At 42.7% G+C, this 20,113-nt stretch overlaps 2 protein-coding genes across 9 annotated transcripts; both read right to left on the reverse strand.

Annotated features, from left to right (window-relative positions):
* Nucleotides 1-432: 432 nt before the first annotated feature.
* On the reverse strand, nt 433-19,844 carry LOC143208321 (uncharacterized). 8 transcript variants are annotated; one of them, XR_013008942.1, is made up of 20 exons: nt 19,580-19,843; nt 18,800-18,850; nt 16,584-18,725; nt 15,655-16,327; nt 14,833-15,481; nt 14,680-14,765; nt 13,664-13,877; nt 12,720-12,826; nt 12,447-12,603; nt 12,121-12,259; nt 11,699-11,963; nt 10,863-11,617; nt 10,324-10,794; nt 9,879-9,911; nt 7,887-8,132; nt 6,954-7,305; nt 6,656-6,747; nt 5,877-5,921; nt 5,020-5,106; nt 3,798-3,852 (listed from the first exon to the last, which is right to left on the reverse strand). XR_013008942.1 is itself a non-coding variant. In XM_076422712.1 (19 exons), exons 2-19 carry the CDS (start codon nt 18,803-18,805, stop codon nt 3,772-3,774), a joined length of 6,555 nt encoding a protein of 2,184 aa, XP_076278827.1. In that variant the 5' UTR covers nt 18,806-18,850; nt 19,580-19,844; the 3' UTR covers nt 433-3,771. The 8 variants fall into 8 exon arrangements, 7 of the variants coding, with proteins under 7 accessions (XP_076278827.1, XP_076279060.1, XP_076278908.1 ...); XM_076422712.1 differs by lacking the exon at nt 5,877-5,921 and having other exon boundaries at nt 433-3,852; nt 19,580-19,844; XM_076422945.1 differs by lacking the exon at nt 5,877-5,921 and having other exon boundaries at nt 433-3,852; nt 4,984-5,106; nt 19,580-19,844.
* On the reverse strand, nt 8,139-9,872 carry LOC143210771 (uncharacterized; the record flags this gene model as incomplete). The annotated part of the gene is made up of 1 exon (XM_076427988.1): nt 8,139-9,872. A coding segment is annotated over one exon (885 nt), but the record flags the coding sequence as incomplete, so codon positions are not given.
* Nucleotides 19,845-20,113: the final 269 nt, after the last annotated feature.

Here is a 20,113-nt window from a genome sequence, read left to right on the forward strand (position 1 = left end):
AGTTACCCCCAGCTATAGTACACAAAAATTTATTTAAATAGATTGCAATTGGTAGGAGTTATACAAAATTTAAAAAATGATGTTTTGTCAACTTTTTTATATGAGCCTGTAACGATAATTTAAAAAGTGCGTTTTGTAGATTTCGGTTACTGATATATATGCATACTGAAAATTTCATCCTACAAACGGATGTAGACAGACAGAAAAGCCCATAAGATGCAACGTCTGTTGCAGAGATGTTGTTAGAACCTATACATACATTATACTGCAAAGCGAATGTATGTATTTATCTTCTTCCCCCTAAAACCCTTCCCCTATGTTGCAATTCCTCTGAGGTGAATAACAACAGTACTACCAAACGCATACGTTGTACGACTCTTTATTATAATAGCAATAATAATGGGATAGTGGTAGTAGTAATAATATGCAGTATACATTTCTCATTATCCATATTTTCCCATAAACATACATCGAACGTTTGAACCGCAAAGTGCATTAAAGATATATATCGGAATATGTTACATTAAGCCCGAAACGAGTCACTCATAAACCATCATATACATACATAACATACAGCTCAATTAATACTTCTGTTCAACTTTAACGTGTGTACTCATAGTATACCCTCCTATCATTTGCGGATTCATTGCAAGTACATATATATACAGTGACAGAATTAAATCTATTCATAGACCGGTGACGCTTACTGTCAACTGACAATTCTGGTTTCAGTGTAACACTAAATCAACAATTATCTCCATCGGCCTACACCTTAATAGGAATCGAAATGACCATTGACAATTCAGGAATGAAGAACATTCGCAAATTTAATGTTATCATTTACCGAGGGTAGTATGAAAATAGTAAAATGTTAAGGTGGTAAAAGTCAGCGGTGTATGAACATTTTTCGCATGCCGCTGTGTATCACGTTGGGAAGTTTCGAGTAGATCAATCTGCTCTTCGATCACCTGTTCGCTACCTACTTATTACATACATGCGCGGTAAATTCTTATCTCGGGCGAAAGAAAACCATCGGGCATGACAAAAATAAATTTCAAGCACCGACCGATATTGCCAACCTCGTTTAATAATTTATATTTCACCGCTAAAATAATCAAACAACGCAAACAGAAGCATATCTTATTCGGAAACGAAATGCCATTTTTCACAAAAAGAATTGTTCTGATTTTGAATACAAATTTTCGGGAAAGAATGGTGTCATCGATTTTGCTCTAACTGCACTACTCTCGTAGTGTTCCCCGGGAGGACTCTTACGCTTATATAATATGTACAAATCAAAAATTTCAATAGATATCTATATATATGCGCGTATATACATGTAACGTACACTAAGGAACGCGTTCGCATTATAATATGCTACAATTTATGCGCGATGTATTAGTCTTTGAAAGCATAGTTTCCGTGTCACGTGTATAAAACCAAAAACAATCTACCGTATATTTCGCAAGAATTGACAAAACCAGCGTCACTCAAATTGTGATCAATGGCGGGGAGGAAAGAATCTGATTTGACGTTAAAGAAAATGGAATTTTTCGATCTTCTCGTTTCTCTCGAGAATTCCCCATGCAAATGGAATAAAGCCTACTATGCGTTCTCCTCGGCTTCTTCGCTTCTATCAAATCGACGCGATTCATATTTACGACACGTTCTGTTCGATCGTTGTCCTATCACAAAATGCCTGGACACCATCATGAAAAACCGACCAAAGGCTTACCCTACGTGTTTGTACATCGTATCGTAAATCGCTAACCTTCGCTCATGAAGTTCCCACGTTCTCCACTACCGGTTGTGACTTACACGCAACGAAACTAAATTTCTCCCTTGTTATTCAAGTTAGCTAAAGTATATGTGTTAAGTATGGAATATATCACCGAAAGTAATGATCAGGAAAAGCACAGACTTTCGGAGCAATCGTTAGTATACGTTTTTAAAAAGAGTCTGCTGTCGCTCTGGCAGATTAAACATTTTATGGGATAAATCGACGAATTGAATATTCGAATGCTGTAGAAGCACCATTTTCCTCGAATCTCAGATTAACACTTTGCTATTCTTTATAGCGTACCGACAAGCTTTTGATCATTCTGTTTTTCTTTTACAAGAGAACAAAGTGTTGAGCAAACTGTGCACCTTTCGATTGGTATGAACAAGGTATATATCGGCGGATAGACGAGAAAAATCGTGTGACAATTTGTTTAGTAAAAAAAATGCGTAAGGCGGCGGCTATGTTCGTCTAGAGTTGGAACGTTTGTCTCACTTTGCGTTATTCTATCTAAAGTGCTACAAGAAAGACTTGACAGTAGGAAAACGGAAATTCAAAACCCTGGAGAGCTCGTGTAATAATGCAAACGGGAAGAAGCAGAACGTAAAGCACTTTCGATTTTCTCCTATCCGCGTCAATAGAATGGCAGTCACGCTTCTTATTAGTTACAACCTTGATGTAATGATACAATTCGCTCGGTAGTTAATAACAGTAGCAGCATTGCACATCACCTAACAATGGGATCCATAAAATTTCTCATATACCTAACATTTCTTACATCATCGATATCTCGTGGCGATTCGCTTTATATAATGCAATAATTGTTATTCCATCCAGCGTATAAAATCAGACTTCATATCGTATCGTGTCCGTAGACGTGTGTAACAAATTGTCGCGATACGATCAACATTATTTCTGCTATAGTTAACTTCGCAATTGATTCGCGTGCAACTTAATACTCTTCTTAGCATTCCTTTCTCTCTCGCGCTCGCTTTCACACACACACATTCTTACTCTCTCGTTCTCTCTCTCTCTCTCTCGATCTCTTGACTTGTGTTTCATTTACGTTTCCGTCGCTATTGGAATTCTGGCGCTTCATCAGTGACGCTATAGAACAATATGAATTTTAAACGCACTATAAAACGGTTCAGCAACATAGTTCAGCCCACTCGGAGTTGGAGTAAGAAAAATATCTAAGATTTCCACTATTCTTCGACTTCTTCTCGTCGAGCCCGTGAAAACATTCCGAGTAAAAGGAAACTGAACGTACGAAACACTACACTGTGTATCTGTTTCCAGTGAAATTCGGTTAAACAAGAGTGGAAAAGGTTAAACTGTACCTTGGGTAACCAGAAATTTTTACCTTTTTCTTATGTAGTCCTGTAGACTTTGGTGAGAAAATACGAAAAATCCAAGTTTCAATCCTAGGAGATCAGTGGTTCAAAAGTTACGAGTGTTCAAAGTTGAGTGATTTTCAGTGATTCTGACAGGTAAGAGTGCCGCTATGCTCCGCTTAAAACACTGAAAATCGCTCAAGTTTAAACACTCATATCTTTTGAACTACTGGTCTCCTGGGATTAAACCTTGGATTTTCGGAAGTTTCTCGGGAAAATCTACAGGATACAGAAGAAAAATGCAAAAATATCTGGTTATCCAAGGAACAGTGCAGCCGCGGGAAGTATAAGCTGGACAACACAAACTGGTCTGGATTAGATTTAGAATAGTTATCCGCGAAACGACAGCTACAACGGTCTACTCGAGGAGTCGTACCGTTAACTTTCGCCTCGCGGCGAATAAATCGGAGTCGAAGTGAGGATTAAAACTGGATTCGAAACTGTTGTGTACACTCAACTGAAACAAGTGGCGCGTTCACTGTCGTTCACTTACTTATCCTGAGGTATTTTTGCCGGTGTGTCTGTGTGCCTTACAAAAACTTTGATTCGCGCGAATGATCCTGATCAGCGAGCTCGTCGTGGAACGTCCCGCGAATTCTATCGCGGAGGATACCGACTCGGCTGTGTAGGTTTCCCTGAATGATCCTTCAAATCACTCGGGTTGTACATCGTTGGTCCCTAAAAGCAAAGATTCGTGTTAAAACACCGGTCAACGGAAATCGCATATTGAAATTATAAGACAGATATACATATATCAATTTTAATCGAACAGGATTTGTTATACCGTTTTCTTACGATCTGGCATTGGAAAAGAAACTAAGATGAAATAGAGAAATTAATATAACCATGTAACATTATCTTTCCGCTTCTTCTTTACAGTTACTTGTCTGGGACTTCCGTAAGTTGAACGATTAAATGCAACAAAAAGCAACGAAAATGTACACCGGAGGCCGCAACCAAAAATCTATCCTTCACCAAGCTGTCCCATAGTTTTGCCATTGAAATCTTATGTCTTATGAGATTAATGTGCTCGCCATGTCGAACGTAAGCTTGATTTAGCAGTAAAGCCGCACGGTGGTGGCACAAATCGAAGGTAAAAATGCTCCTATGATATCTATCGAGGATGCAGAGTATTTTTTAAGTGGCAGAAAATCGCGTGTGAATCGTGGGAAAAGGCCATGGTAAAGCGTGTCTTCCATAACGATATCACTCGCGAAAAGTATTGCTCTCCTTACACATCAGGAACCACTCTACCTAGAAGAATGTGCCAATTAAAATATACTCCTCGATTTGGGTACCGTATGGTACATTGAATATTTAATACCGTCGAATTTCAGTAACTCAAGAACCTGAGATAACAACTTTTCTTCGCTGAGAAATCTCTACAAATCGACATAGAAATTTACTTCGATTTGACTTCAAAAAGAAGTTTAAAGTCAAAGTCTCATCAGTAAACTGCAGATCTTTATTTACTTCAGATCTATAAAGGCTTACTACAGCTCGGAATAAAATTATATTTAACTCCACTTTCTCAAAATACGTCTACAAAAATTGCAAATTATATAAACATTCGCTGTCTACTCATCGGTGTAGTTTCACCGAAGTTCGACTGTATAATATTAGCTCATCTCATGAGTAATGCTGTCTTTCATTATACGCTGCACAAACATTGGTTCACAATTAAAGCTACTACTGCTATCGAAAAACGGATGAACAGTTTATAAATTTTTGCATTACTCATGGGACGAGTTTGTAAATAAGTTACTGTTTTCTATCATGTGTAGCTCAGTAGAATGTATGAATGATCACCTCTGGAATGAGAAACGACTAACGCCGCTGGATTACCTTGTTCCTCGGGAGGAGACGCAGATCCCTCATCGTGTAGCTCTGCACCTCTCGCGATAACGAGCTGGTTGAGCTCCATCGAGAGAGCTGTGTGCCATATACAACACAACAATCTTGTCTCACTAACCAATACTCGGCTTTCGCAATGATTAGGTATCAAAGTATGCGGAGAGTATGCAACGCTGATGCTCACTAGTACAACACGAATGCTTTTAACGCATAATTTTTCTTTTCTACCGCTAAATGGAAAGGAAACGTTGAAGTCATCGGTGTTGCAAGCCTCTCCCATCGCCGTAAAACAAAGGCAGTATTTTCTATAGTAGAAGTGTAATTTCATTGTAACAATCAAACATGCTCGAAATCACCACACAAATACTCTACTGTGTCCTGTACCGTGTGTTACGATGCCAACCAGAAACCTCTCAGTGCTCTATTCGCCAGAAAAAATTGTCTACGTGCATAGAAATAAAAATGGTTAAAGCAGCATGAAGCTTTCAAAGTAATGTTAACACTGTAGCTACCGTGATAATCTGTTAGTTAGCGTTTCGATTACTTAATTCTTGAAAGCCTGTTAGATAGATAAAGTGTTAAAAAGAACGCGGTGATTAGTAACGAAAGAAAGAAAGGACAGCTTTTGCTAACGCTCTACTTCATTTCCTGCTGCTTTATCGCTTCCCACAGACATAGCAGCGCTAACATCGATTCGTACGGGTTGTCGGATTGCAGAGAACTATGGTTTGCTGTAGCAAACACGTATACATTATTTACGGTCTGAACCATGCTGGCAGATAAAATACGGCATACCATGCGTGCACGACCATGAGAACAATGTATAAGATTAATAAAATAGTCCTTACTATCTGCAACAATTATTATTTGGCTACATCATTCTGCCTCCCCGACTGCTTGCAAAGAAAACATAAAAAAGAAAGGTGGATTAAACACAGATCGTCAAGAGAAGAAACATCTGTTACGATCTCGAGAAAAGTGAAATTAGTATGATGATCGTTAATGTGACGCAGGAAAGCACACGGTTTACAAGAAACAGCAACGAGACTATCGACACTCTTTCTTTTTTAATATCGGATCGTATCTTTCGAAAGGAGAAGAAACACCTACTCTTTGACCTTACTCTCTGTCCCACTCACTCGCTCTAATTTTTATACGAACACAGACTGTACAAACATAAACTGAAATTGAACGTAAGAGAGCCATTACTGTTCAGGGGAATATAGACGATGCACAAAACTAGGGAAAATGGTTCAAACATAACCGATCGTGTGTTACCGAAAGGGGAATAATCGGTAAGAGAAAGTAACATCTTAACATTACAGTTCCAGAGACAAGTACAACCAAGCTGCATACCAGCATACTGCAGCCATAACTTAAAGGTAACAAACGGGGTTGTGTACGATTAGTCGAAAACTGTAGAGGCACATACTGCAGCCACAACTTAAAAACGATAAACGGGATTGTGTACAATTAGTCCGCATCTATAGACGCATACGTGAAACTGTATTGTTAATGTTGTATATCTACACATGTTTGTAGTGACAAAACTGTGTACAGAAATGTAACGGAAAGAAGAGAACTGGTGTATCTAAAAACATAGCGGTGATTGCATTGGAAAACTTACTCCTTGAGATGCATTTTCGGAAACGTTCGCCGATGGTGCAGCGGGCGTCGACGTTGATGTCAGAGAGGTCATGGTGGCGTTCAGGTCGTTCACTGAAAATTAATTACAATATAGAACGTGTATAACATCTACGATCTAATATTACCAATTTACGATTGAGATTATAAAGATTCATGAGGAATGACTAAAAACTTGGATAGACACATTGTCGTTATTTTTATAAAATAATGTAAAATAGTCATTTTTAGCGCGTCGTAAATCTAGCGTCAAGTGTACTCGAAAAGAATGGTGTACAGACCTGGTGCAGGAATGAATAATTGAGGCGACGAGGTTGCCATAGGTACAATCGGAGACGTTATGGGGGTTGGCATGTTCGGAGGCGCAGCGGTGCTCTTCGAGCCAACGGGATTCATCACGTCTATGTAATTAGCGCGCATACTTCTTCCTTTCGGTAATTTGAATTTATTAATGCCAGATTCGTCGGCTTGCGAGGGTGGTTGAGGTAGCTGAGGTGGCTGAGAGGGCTGTTCCACTATAGGAGGTCTAAACCCCATGTCGGCAGCCTTTGGAGGCGGAGCTAACGCCGTAGAACCAGTGTCCCCGTCTTCGTCCTTGTTCGTCCACTTCTTAGCAACAGAATCCCACACGATCTGTTCAAACACACAATCGATTAAAATATAAAACTCTTTGTATGGAGATGTACACGGTACTGGAACTACAACCCCTAGTCAAAATATTTTCACCAGGGGTGTAGACTACAGGGCTCAAACAGGGAGTTGCATCGGCAAGTGTTAGGAAACGACACGTTAAATCTGAACCCAGAACGTTTGAATAATTCGTTAGTTGTTAATTATCCGAACAATCAGGTATACTGGCCTTCTCCTCTGGCACCGTTACAATCAGAGATGTTCAACTACCCCAAGTACCCGCGTGAGCCCTTATAAAACATAGAAACCAACTGTCGTGATTGTTCAGAGATCTTTTTGAGCAGAACTGGGTAAAATTTGAAACAAATTCGAAAGAATGAGATACTAAAAACTTAAATAATCCCTCGTAATATACTATTGGAATTACAGGGTAGAACATTTAAATCATCTTGCTTGCTGTTGATTAAATGCTCCCCCTGTATTCAAAATTCGATTGCCTTCTTCGACTACCGTCTCGAAGCACTTCGATTTTCCCCAGCTCTGTTTTCGCACGCGTCGCGCTACCCAGAGAGCGAGGGTCTCACCGATGGATTGCTGTCATCAGGTAGAATCATTTGGTTCTTCGGTTTCGGAGCGAACTTGCTGAACAGGCCGCCAATCCATGAACCTCCGGTGTTCGACGGTTTCTTCTCGGCCGGTTTCTCCGCAGGTTTCTTGGCAGGGGCTGACTGCTTGGCGGATGTCTTCGGTGTTTCCAACGCGTCCAACTCTTCGAGCGGGTCGAACTGCTTCCTCGTCGACGGAGTCATCGAGATCGCCGGCTTCGGTGGCTGAAATAAAGTATACGATTCATCATCGCAAAATTGTTCCGGCAAAGTTGATCACTGTTTACTGCAACAGCAACCGTCCCAGGGTTTTATTTAGCTGAGCGATTCTGTTCTACGCGTTCTGAACATCCTGGTACATCCGCGTAGCTATCACAGTAAGTAGTGAAAAACTTTGCTTGCGTAACAAACAGTGTATCGTACAATCGTTGTTGTCAAGTTAAAACAACAAAAAAAAAAAAGGCGCGGTCTTGAAAAATCCACAGAATATTCGATGATATATATAGGAAACTTTATTGTATATTTAACAATAACAGACTTGTGTACATAAAGTGACATCTAAAACAGAGAGCTAGCTCTATGGATCCGGCTCTAGAATTACTTTGTATCAAAGAGCTTCGTTCACAACCGACACTCTATAAACAACGCAAAGCATCCGATAGACTTTCTCAACGCGGAAGAATTCAAGAAAAATCGCGCAGAATTCACCGTGTACTCGCTGATTTCATCAAGGCTCGTTAGATTCTTGAAATGTACTAGGTTGCTGCATATGAAATATCTGATTTCTTACGAGATATCAGATTTTTACATGTTTCTTGATTTCCAAAATCTGCAGTCTAAAATCGGACATTCCATATGCAACAATCTAATACAAGAAATCCTTTAAGTTTGATCGAAATCGACAGCCAGGTGGTTCCTGCGCGGTTCGAATGGCTCGGAAGTAACTTAATCGTAAGTTCACATAACATTTCCAGTATGAAACTGAGGGTGGTGGAGGAGAACGACTTAGCGCATCGAAATGTATAAGAGTCGGCTACTGGTTATCAAAACGCAACAATCGCAGCGTCGACTTGTCGTCGTCTACTCGCAATTCGTCGGGACATCGATGTCGTATGTTTTCATGAATGACTTTCGGGCAGGGAGATCGTTAAGCTTAGCCGAGTTAAGATCACTTCGAGCCGGCCTGACCGGTAGATCTATCGGATAGGTTCCGCCGGAGATGAACGGCTTGTACCGACATAATTCAGAGGAATTCTGTGAGGAGTTTGCGTAGGACCAGGCGTCCACTGTGTCGTAAATAACGTCTTTCCTTCGAATGTGGGGAGCTACTCTCATGACCTTTTTATCCTCGAAGTTACAGTACTGCGTCAACGTCTGACTATCTGGGGAGGGGGAGGGGCCAGGCATTCCTCTCCCTAATCGCGAGTCGAGCTTGGAGATCGTCCCCAGGCTGACCTTGGTGAACTGTACATCTAAATCGGTGATAGTCGCCGGCGATTTGCAACTATCCTCGTTAGCCAGAGGCTCCGGTTCGCACGGGATCGTATCGTTATCGTGGTCCGACTTCTTTCTGACATTGCATTTCAAGAACACAGGAGGTTCCGAGGAAGGCGGCTTCACGTATCTACCGTCTATCTTCTTAATCTTTCTCACGTCTCTCGGAGAAGATTTGTTGCTCGTTAAAATCTTTGGATAGCTCGTCATGATTTTTGGATAGGTGATCATTTTTTTTGAAGGTATCGTGGACTTGGTCTCGTCTACGTGGCTTGACCGATAGAGATTCGAAACCGAAGACGACGACGAGATAACGATATTCGACTCAGGGGAAGAACCGGAAACGATTCCTCCGACTGGTTTCGCTAGAGTGTCGCTTAAGACTTTGCGTCGACGTAACGAGCTAATGTTGGTCCCGTCCAACGAGCACTCGCCGGGAACAATACTACTATCCGCAGTGAGCGCGTAATTACTTACTTCAGGAGTGGCTGTTTTATCTTCCGTTTCCGTCTGTCCATATGCGAGCATCAAGAAAAAGGTGAAACAAAATTCCGTTATTTTCGCGTCTAATGGAGAAGCTTTGTTAAGAGTCTGCGTGGAGCAGTGGGATGCTTAGGGTGTCCCGTTCGTTACCGTAGACTACCTTAGGGTCTTCGAGTCGTGATTTACATTCCGATATATCCTTAAGACAAGAATATCTTATTTCATTTTTACTAGTAACCAATGCGTTAGAACAAAGGAGAGCGGTTTTATGGGAAATCTGAGAACTTGCTGGAATTGTTGGTAAGTGTATACTTATCGAAATATTTCTCATTAAAACCACCCGCCACTATTTCAACAGGGACACCCTGCATACAATCCGCAAGACTGAGGAGATGAAACGAAAAAGTTAAGCTAGTTTATTGCAACGACCGACTCTTACCTCATAGTTCCATTTTTCCTGTTGCTGAGAATTGTCGGTGTCACCTTGTTCCGAGGGATACGGAGCACCGGTTGGCTGCTGTTGCCAATTAGTAACGTTGTTTCCGTAATTGCTCTGGTAATAAGAGTCTTGGTTCCAATAATCTTGTTGCTGCGATTGTTGGTAAGATTCGTCGTTGTTTCTTGCATATTTCATGGACTGGTCGTACGTGTCCGGCATATTGGACGGCAAGGACAAAGGTTGCCATTCTGATTGCACATCGGTCGAAGGAACGTCCATCATCGACGTCGGACCCTCTCTATACTCCGCTTGAGGTGGGTTCCAGACTTGGACATGTTGCTGTTGTTGCAGCTGCTGTTGCAGCTGCTGTTGCGGGTGGTTCATCTCGTACATTTCTTGAGCTTGCAGGCTACCGTACGACTCTTGTTTCGCGTGCGACCCGTAGGCATCGTTCTCGACTATTTCCCCGGACTGCGAGAAAATGCAAGATTTAGTACTGAAACAATCAACTGAACCGAAGTAATGCGTATTGAACTTACACAGCACTTGTTAACAATCTCCGCTAAATTATCGAACCACGGTACAGTGATAACTTCGTCGGTGGAGTCCTTGTAGACCGGGTCATGGTACTTAATCCTGTCCCCGAGATTGTACACCGAGCAAATGAACGACTTCTTGTACTTGGACGGCTCGTTGGCGATGTTCACGGCGATCTGTTCTATGTACAACAACGCTTTCTCGATCAGCCCGTGGTCCATCATCTTCGATGCCAAATCGAACTTGAAAGTCTGAAGATCGACCAACGTGAATCTCGGCTCGCTGAGGTTTCTCGCGTACTCGTAGATCTCCGTCAGCATCACCGCTTCCGTCGTGAGGAACGTGTTATACGGTTTATGGTGGTTCGCGCCTATCAACACCAGTTTCACGTTGCTCGCCCCGTACGCCCCGAAGTCGACCTGCGAGAGGATGTAACAGAAGTGAGCGGCGTGGATGTCTCCTCGCGCAGATAGCGTATCCCCGAGAGTGGTGATCGAGCGACGATTGATCTCCGGATTCGAGGACGTGTTGGAGATGATCATAGCTAAATGAGGCCGCCAATCGTCCCATTGCGGATCCGAGATACTGGTGACGACGGCGGGCACGCGACCAGAGTGCAACTGGTACAACGTTTGCAACGGGTCGTGGTACGGTAAACTATTCGCGAACCGGGTCATCACGGACGCATGGGTGCGTTTGTCCAACTTGCTGGCCAGGAACAGCGCGTGCCCCCAAAGTCCCTCGTTCATAGCATACTCTGCGCAATAAAAGCGACGAGGATTGCAATAATGCGATCATTTAAACAATCAAAGAAGACGCAACTTGAACGAACACGTACCCAGCGCTTCTTGAACCAAACCGTACAGTAATGTGTTTCGGAATTCGTCTGTTATTTGCTCGATGCTTTTCCGCGTTTTGCTCTCCGATGTCTCCGAGACCGCCGCGCCAGTATCTTGGCTGCTCTGGAATCCATCACCTAGTTCTGATCTCTGAGATATCACCGACTCTCTTCTTCCCAAATCCTGAGGCTTCTTAGACAATTCGTAAGGATACGCTTCCTTATTTCTGAGCAACAACGCCGCTATGTCGACACCAACAACGTTCTGTAACGACACGTACAATTATTAGGTGAGTGCAAAAGTTCGTCTCCGATTTCGTATTAAAATTCCTCGTTATATTTTAATACGAAGCTTTTGCATTGACCTAGTAGAAGTGAGAGAACATTAGAGAAATTTCAAAACATCAAGGAATGTATCTTACGCCGTTTTGTTGGATCAGCATGATCATTAGCTCGTACAAAAGTATGTACGAGGCACGATCGTCCATTTCTTCGTTCGCCGCTGCTTTCTTTATTTTATTCTCGCAATACTCGATAATTGTCTTTTTATGTGTGACGCCCCTATACGAAGAAGAAACGTCGCGTTAAAAAATATGAATGTGGAAATCTAAAAGACATTAAATACTATATTCTAAGCAGGCATATTCGAAGGTGCTACAAATAATTGTCTGCAACATGCAAAATTACTAGTGAGTCTATTTCTACTCGAAATAATAAGCATGCTTAGACGTATAAATATATTGATTACACTTGCTTAATTAAAGGTCCAGGATACGTCCGTAAATCGCGCGTTACAGGGTCGTGCAAGAGTAGGTTGTCCAATTTAAGAATGTCCACCTTGGCTCTTTCACCATCGGTTGGATAAGATGGAAGCACATGAATCAAAGATCCGATCGAGAAACACCCTATGGATGTGAGATGTTTTTTATAGTCTACTATATATGGTGCTATAGAAATGTTTGGTAACTCTCCGACAGATTAAATATATTGTATTTATATTCTGAATAATCGAGTACTATACCATATCCGTGAGAAGTGGAGAATTTAGTCGGCGTCATTCTTGCCGAAGCGCTCGTTGAATCCTCGAGCATAGACATGTCGGCCAAAGTTCGTTTGTCGCCGGTTGTTCTGCAAAATACAGTTGTTAGTCCAAATAGGTGCTAATCATTAGACTGGGGATCTTTATGCAGAATAAAAATTTCCTGCATCAATTGCAAGATATAATATATATAATCAAATAGAAAGTTCATATTCTTTCTTTACTAATATTAATAGACCAAAAATATATAATTGACATTTTTAATTCTTTTACGTCTGCAATCTAATCATAATAGATAGCAGATTTTTATGCAAGTCGTGGACTCGAACGAAAGTTAATAAACGCATAAAAATCCGCAGTCGAATCGTGAGAAAACTAATAGAAAGATAAGCTGCGATGAATATCCATCTACCGAGAAGATCTCAACTTCAATACCAAATGTACTATAGCAACAGTATTTCGTATCATCTACAAAGGATGAAAAGTAAATGATTCTTGCTAAAGATCTACACGAGCAAAACACACAAAATTTTGGTGGAAAAATCATCTAGCATAGAGAGAAGAAGATACATCGAATGCGACGAGAGGATGTTTCAAACTAACAATAAGTTACTTTCGATAGGTAGCAGAGATTCGACAAATTTCAATACGTCTGTTGCAAGTTTCGAACCGAGAGGACTCTCTCTCTCGGTCTCACCTATTTGAATTTAGACAATACGGCGGTCCCCGTTGTGGACTCCTGGCCCATCCAGGACACCCGAAATACGGGACATACAATGCTTTGTTTGGCGAGTGCAAGCATGCGCTTGGATTCGTAAAAAATCTAACACATAATCGACATTGTAAAATCCATAAAGAAACCATAGAATCGAAGAATCAGAGGTTCGTTTCTTTTAATTCTTTACACAGCTCGCGAGGAGGCTCACCTGTCGTCACAAGAGCTACGACCTGAGTGAACGCTTGCCCTGTCTTCTGGATAATTGGTAACGCCACGAGACACGAGCTGCTGTTGATGTCGGTTGGCATAGTACTTGTGGTACCATTCCGAGTAGGCGGCTGGATTCGTTCGTCGTAAATTCTCGATATACGCGTAATAATTGCTGGCGTAATGAGCGTTGTAATCGTATCCAGAGTAGCCTCCTAAGGAACAGGCTCATTTTAATTCTGGTTGTAATAGTTTAGTCAGAGATACAGTAATGTCCGACTGTAAGTCTTGCTGAAAACTTGACTGTTAGTCTGCACGTTGCCCATTCCACTGGAGGGTATACCCCGCGAGGGGTCAAGAAGCTCGAGCTGCCTCGGTCGCCGAGCAGTGTAAATACGCCGCGTAATCCGATACCGGGCGGGTATATCGCCCTGAACTACTAATTCAATAACAAAACTTCTTTATTTTTCATTATTTTTTATGGGACTTTGACCAACATATTCGTGGCCTTCTTCTAATAAAAATGATACCAAATATGATATAATTCAGATGATACTTACTTGTGTAATGAACGACGAATATATCGGACGCAAGGAAGAACAGCGTATGGAAAATGCTTTGAACTGTGCCGGCGCATCGCAACTCTCCGCGTCTCTTTCTTTCCCATACGCTGTCCTTCTTTGCGTCGAAAACTTTCATTGTTCATTAATTCATTACACAAGTAAATATAATTGGAATTATATCATATTTAGTATCATTTTCATTAGAAAAATGCCACGAATATGTTGGTCAAAGTCCCATCAAAAGATAATGAAAAATAAATAAGTTTTGTTATTGAGTTAGTTATATTTACACTTCTCGGCGATTGAGTCCTCTCGAGCTTCGCTATTCTTTTTTCGTTTGGCGCGGTCTTTGAAGCCCCAAAAATGGTGTCCTGCTCATATCTAGGTCACAACACAGAACCGAGAAATGACTTACAGTCGGACATTACTGTAGTTAGATTTCACGAATGCGTACCGTTGTAACCATAATAAGGATCCCTCGATCTTACATAATACGCTCGGTCTCTGTCGTTGTAAGAGGATCTGCTGGATGGTCTGGACCTGAGGAACAAGGTCAACGTTATTGTAACATTTTACCCCGCTGGCACACATTTTCAAAAACACATACCCCCTGCTATACGGATCATCGTAGTACGGATCTCTGATATCATAATCGTCGTATCGTCTCGGTCGTCTATCGTCCCGTCTCCTATCACGATCAACGTAATTCCGATCCCAAGGGTATCGGGGATCGTAATCCCGGACATCCCTCTCCCTTCGACGTACATCGTCGGCCCTGTCCCTTCTGCGATCATCAGGCGGCCGTCTCCTACTGTCCCGTTCATCCAGATCGTCTTTAGTTTGTTTGTTCCGTCTCTCGATATCTTCCCGGGGATGTCTATCCAAATCGTCCCGGCTGTGATGCTTCCGGTCGTCCTGTATGTAAGGCATTTCCCGACGATCGAACTCGTCACGGCCATTGTATGGTCGATCGGTCTCGCCACCCCGACGACGATCATAATAATACTCGTCGTCATATTCACGTTCACGATCGTAATAGGAATTCTTTCGTTCGTACTCGTATCGTCGCCGTTCCGAGCTACTGTCGCGTCGTCTCTCCCTGCTGTCGTCCCTGCTGTTCCCGGATCCCTCTTCGTTCTCGTCATACGAATCTCTGCGATTCGACGAGCTCGAAGCTCCTTGAGCCTCGCGTATCGACGCGCCCACAGCTTCCTCGCGTTTGCTCCTCGAGTCGCTGGCTTGGTCCGATATGCCGGCTGAAACACAATCATTCACGTTACACAATTAAATTTCGAATAGAAAAATGAGAATTTAATTATTATTCATAAATGACAAAACAAAAAGCGCGTATCCCATATTTATATTCACAGATCGCAGATACGAATTAGCATAAAAATTGACGAACAATTAATAAGGAAAATCGACTTACAGCTAGTAGGAGGAACTTCCTGGGACCCCGTGACCACTCTGCCGTTGGGTCTGTCGTCGGAAGATTGAGCAACCTCGTTAGGAGACGCGCCTCCAGGTATCTGCCTGAGGTTCTCGTCTGTTTGCTGATTAGGGTCTTCGGGTTCGTTGCCCCTGCCAGGAACTTCGCGCGTCTCGCTGGATTCCAGCATAATCTGAGGTTGTGGCTGATACCTCTCCTCTCCGGAAGGATCGTTCCGGGATTGTTGAGGAGGCAACGATCGTTCTCTGCCAGATGGATCGTTTCTACGTTCCAACGTGTCCGAGTCAGCTCGCGAGAGCATAGAAACGCTTCTTTCCTGACCAGGAGGGATATCGCGTCGCTCGGATCTCTCGCTGATGTTTCTCAATTGCAGACCCTGCTCCTGGCCCGAAGGATCGTTTCTCCTTGGATCTGACAATCTCTGAGCAGACTGGACGTACTGCTCCTGACCGGTTGGATCGTTCCTACGCGGATCTATGGAACTCGACTGGCCCGGTACTTCTCGCAGGAAAGGAATATCGTTAGGCACTTCGTCGTTCTCGTCGTCCTGGCTCGGGGGAGTCGGCTCGTGCTCCTGATGCGAGTCCGTTAACTCTCCGGTCTCTAAGAACGTGTTTCTATCGTTCGACGCGAACTCGTAATTGTCCGGCACCTGTGAAATAATAATTTCTCAGATATTACTACTTCCTATTCGAACTACATAGCATAATCAACCAGGTATAATCATTAGACCGCGTATTATATCAGTTTTATATTGATAAAATTAAGAAAATCATATAAAATAAAAATATTTCAGGTTGGAAGAAAAATTAGGTTTTCGAAATAGAATAGCTCCGAGTGCAAATGGTTAATAGAAGCAACGATTATCGTACATAAAAGTCCGCAGTTTACTAATCATTGTAGCGTACCTGTTCCGGTTGTAGAGGTGGTAGAGACCGCGTCAGTTGTTGAGCAGCAGGCACTTCAACGTTGTTCGCCTCTTGCCGAAAATCGCGCGTGCTCGCCGTCTCTTTAACCGGATTAATAACCGGTTTCGGATCATTATCCAGCGTCTCCTTGTTTATAGAATCTCTCGAGCCGTAAATATTGCGTTCCTGCAACGACGGCGTGACTACCTCCAGATTGACAAACTCCGTAGGCTGTTGAATATTCTCATAATTCTCGACGTTCTGTTCGGCGCTCCAGTCCTTGGTCGGCCTGGGAAGATCCTTCGTGTACCATGGGTACTCGGAGGAGCGTGGTAGCGTGCTCTGATTGTACCACTGATCGTATCCGCTTTGCACCAAGTTGTCAACTGGTGGAACACCCGTTGCCTGATACCCGATCTGCGCAGATAATTCTTTGTTTACCTGATTATCAATAGGTTGGGAATGCTCCGCAGGAGCGCCAGCATAGTCCAAGGACACCCCAGGAATATGATCCGTGGCACTATAAGGAGCCGTGCTTTGAACCCATGCATCCCCGGACGTAACAGGAGCCGGTAGTGCTTCGGACGATTCGCTCTGATGTTCTAGGTGTTTGCTAGTCTTGGGACCGAGGCTCATCTGTTCCAATTTCGCGGGCAGTTCCTCCGGTGAATTGTTCTTCCCCCATTCCGTCAGGTCGCCGACCGAATTGAACTCGTTGTTCTCCTGCACGGAAACGTTCTCGGAACTTGCAACGGTGGATACAGTTTCGGGAGTCGACGACATGTTCAGTCGGGAATCGGACAACTGTGTTTTCGAGACGCTCGTTTTCGTAGCAGGATCTTTAGAGAGGACACTCGGGATTAACGAGGGTACGGACTTCTTCTTCTCCTCTGGCTCTACGCCAGTTTCTAAAGGCGGCGGTGGAGGCATGTTCGGTAAAGAGTAGTGAGCAGCTGTGCGACTTTGTTGCCAATCGTTTGGGGGAATAACACCGGTATTGTCCGGTTGGAGATGCTCTTCTGGTAGATTGTTGTTCTCCTGTTGCTCCTGCAACCATTGGCTACTGTGCAACTCGTTCGTATGCTTCCATTGCTGCAGGGGATCCACGCTGATCGGTTGAGGCCAAGAATTGAAATCGGTGTTAGGACCTTGCTGGACGTTGGAACCTTGCGTTTGTTGAGCCTGGTTGGGCAGCACCGATTCGTAATTTTGATTGTTCCATTTCGACGCCGACATGTTCATTTGATTCGATCCGTTGTTCACATCGTTCGTGGAATGTTCTTTCTTAGCGTTCTCAGGGGCGGGCGGAAGATGCTGATTCGATCTGTTTCGTGGAGGCCACGGTAGACACTGATTACCCATATCATCGAAATGTTTCGCCTCTGTATCGATCTCTGGATCCGGCCAATCGCCTGGCACGTTACTCTGGCAATTATTCGGCGGTAACGAGTTCATTTGATCCGTCTTGTGCCAATTATAATTGTTACCGGCTAAAAAACTGTACGCTGCTTGAGCCTCCTGACTTTGTACAGAGGGTCGTTGCTGCGGATACGGAACAGGTTGGGCACCTTGGGGCTCGTTTATCCATTGTGGACGATCGTAATCCAAAGACGCGGATTTACCGGAACTGGGTCGAGGAGGCGGTGGATATTGCTGATACGGATAATTTAAATAAGGTTGATAGGAATCCGAATGGTTCGAAAGCGGCTGTCTGTTGCCAGCTGTTCCATGCGTGTTCCCATCTGGTATAGAATTCTGATTAATCAAATCAGTCTTGTTGCCATTAACGTTTTGATAATAATGATCCTGAATGGAATTGGATATCAGCTGCCCTTGGTTCTTATATGGTGGTGCATAATGCTGTGGTTGTTGCTGGTCTTGTTGAGGTGGTTGTTGCTGCTGCTGTTGCTGTTGTTGTTGCAGATTATCTGTCTGCTTATCAAAGTCCCAATTCCACGAATTATTCCAAGGATCTGCTGTTTGTTTTGACTGATTCATAACTGCGGATTGTTGCTGCATGGAATCATTGGATGGCACATCCGATTGCACTCTTCCCATCGGGTTCCACATGTTTTGATTATTAGCTCCATATCCTAAATTGTGATCTACTCTAGACCTTGTCGGTCTAGCTCTATAGGGATTCTGAAAACATAGTTTAAACGTTAATAAACCAGCCGAACATAAATGTCTGTATGTATAAATACTGTTTTACTCACACTCATACCGCCTTTAGGACAGTACCGCTTGCTTCTTACTTATAATAAAACCTATAAACCAGGAACTAATATTTATATTTAATTATATCGAGAAGAGAGCATATGCAGACTCAATCTTGTTACTTTTAATAAATTCCTAGTTGTCTGACAACGAGATAAATCTAAAAAATTCGTATTTATCCGTCTGATCAGTTGAAACATCAAGAATTCGCAATATTCTTATTAATTAGTCGACCATTGGTAGGTATTCAGAGACAATTCATTTATTCAAGTGGAGGGAAATCTACTTTCGCATGTAATGAGTAACTTATATGCACGTACGTATACGCGCGTATGTACGTATACATATGTGCATATATACGTATACATATACATATATAGGTCAATAGGAACCTATTTTTCATTATTCTAATAACCCTTTCAACAATCACATCAATCGCGTACCAGCGCCTCTTTCATTTTCACGTTTTCGGTAGAACGGAGGCAAGTGTCGCAAGGTCGACAAGCGTCAGAAATCAAAATACAAAATCCGTTGGTGCTGGCAAGAGGTTCGTCCGAGAAACAAAATTCCTCGAGCTTCCGAGCGCGAGAAAACGCGAGATTCGTTTAATTATGTAACGAAAATCGTGAGAGGGCAGCTTTGGCGTGATAAAATCGAAGTTGCCGGACAAGATGCGGACGGAGATACGGAAAATTCGAACGGTTCTGACGAAAAGTCAGGATACCAGCTGTGATAGCCAAGTTAGCGTTCAGGGACCTCTCTCGTACTCGTTCACTCACCTAGCTATCGTATCTGGCACTGATGTCCATACGCGAGCACAAGCATTATTTTCTTCCACGGAACATTCGTATCGTTGCTCGGACAGATTCGATCGTTTATCTACACGGATTTGAACGTTTGTAGGGGCTGATAACGGAGAATCACAGAAGCCCAAGCATTTTACGAGCACTACGAGGGAAAGGTGTGGGTTAACGCACGTCACGAAATTTTTCCTCCTTCACTTTCCACGCGAGCAGAACTATAGACGCGCACAGCGCGGACGTGTTGATCTCAAACGTCAAAGAGATTTGCAGTAAAACTCCGTCAGATGGCGACATAGTGCTATTCGAAATTCAAAAAGAATTCTATGGAATATTTTATGTTTTTCTGTTATCATTAGACAACGGATCTTGACTGATCTTGACGCAAAATGGAAATTATCCTCGTAAGGAATAGGAAACGAATAGAAATTTTATTCTTCTTTTAACAATCTTATTAATAGACAGCGGATTTGATGAATTTATAACAAAAATGAGTAGGAGTAAAAATACTGT

The sequence above is a fragment of the Lasioglossum baleicum genome, chromosome 1, assembly GCF_051020765.1.
Source record: "Lasioglossum baleicum chromosome 1, iyLasBale1, whole genome shotgun sequence".
Taxonomy (NCBI): Eukaryota; Metazoa; Arthropoda; class Insecta; order Hymenoptera; family Halictidae; genus Lasioglossum; species Lasioglossum baleicum.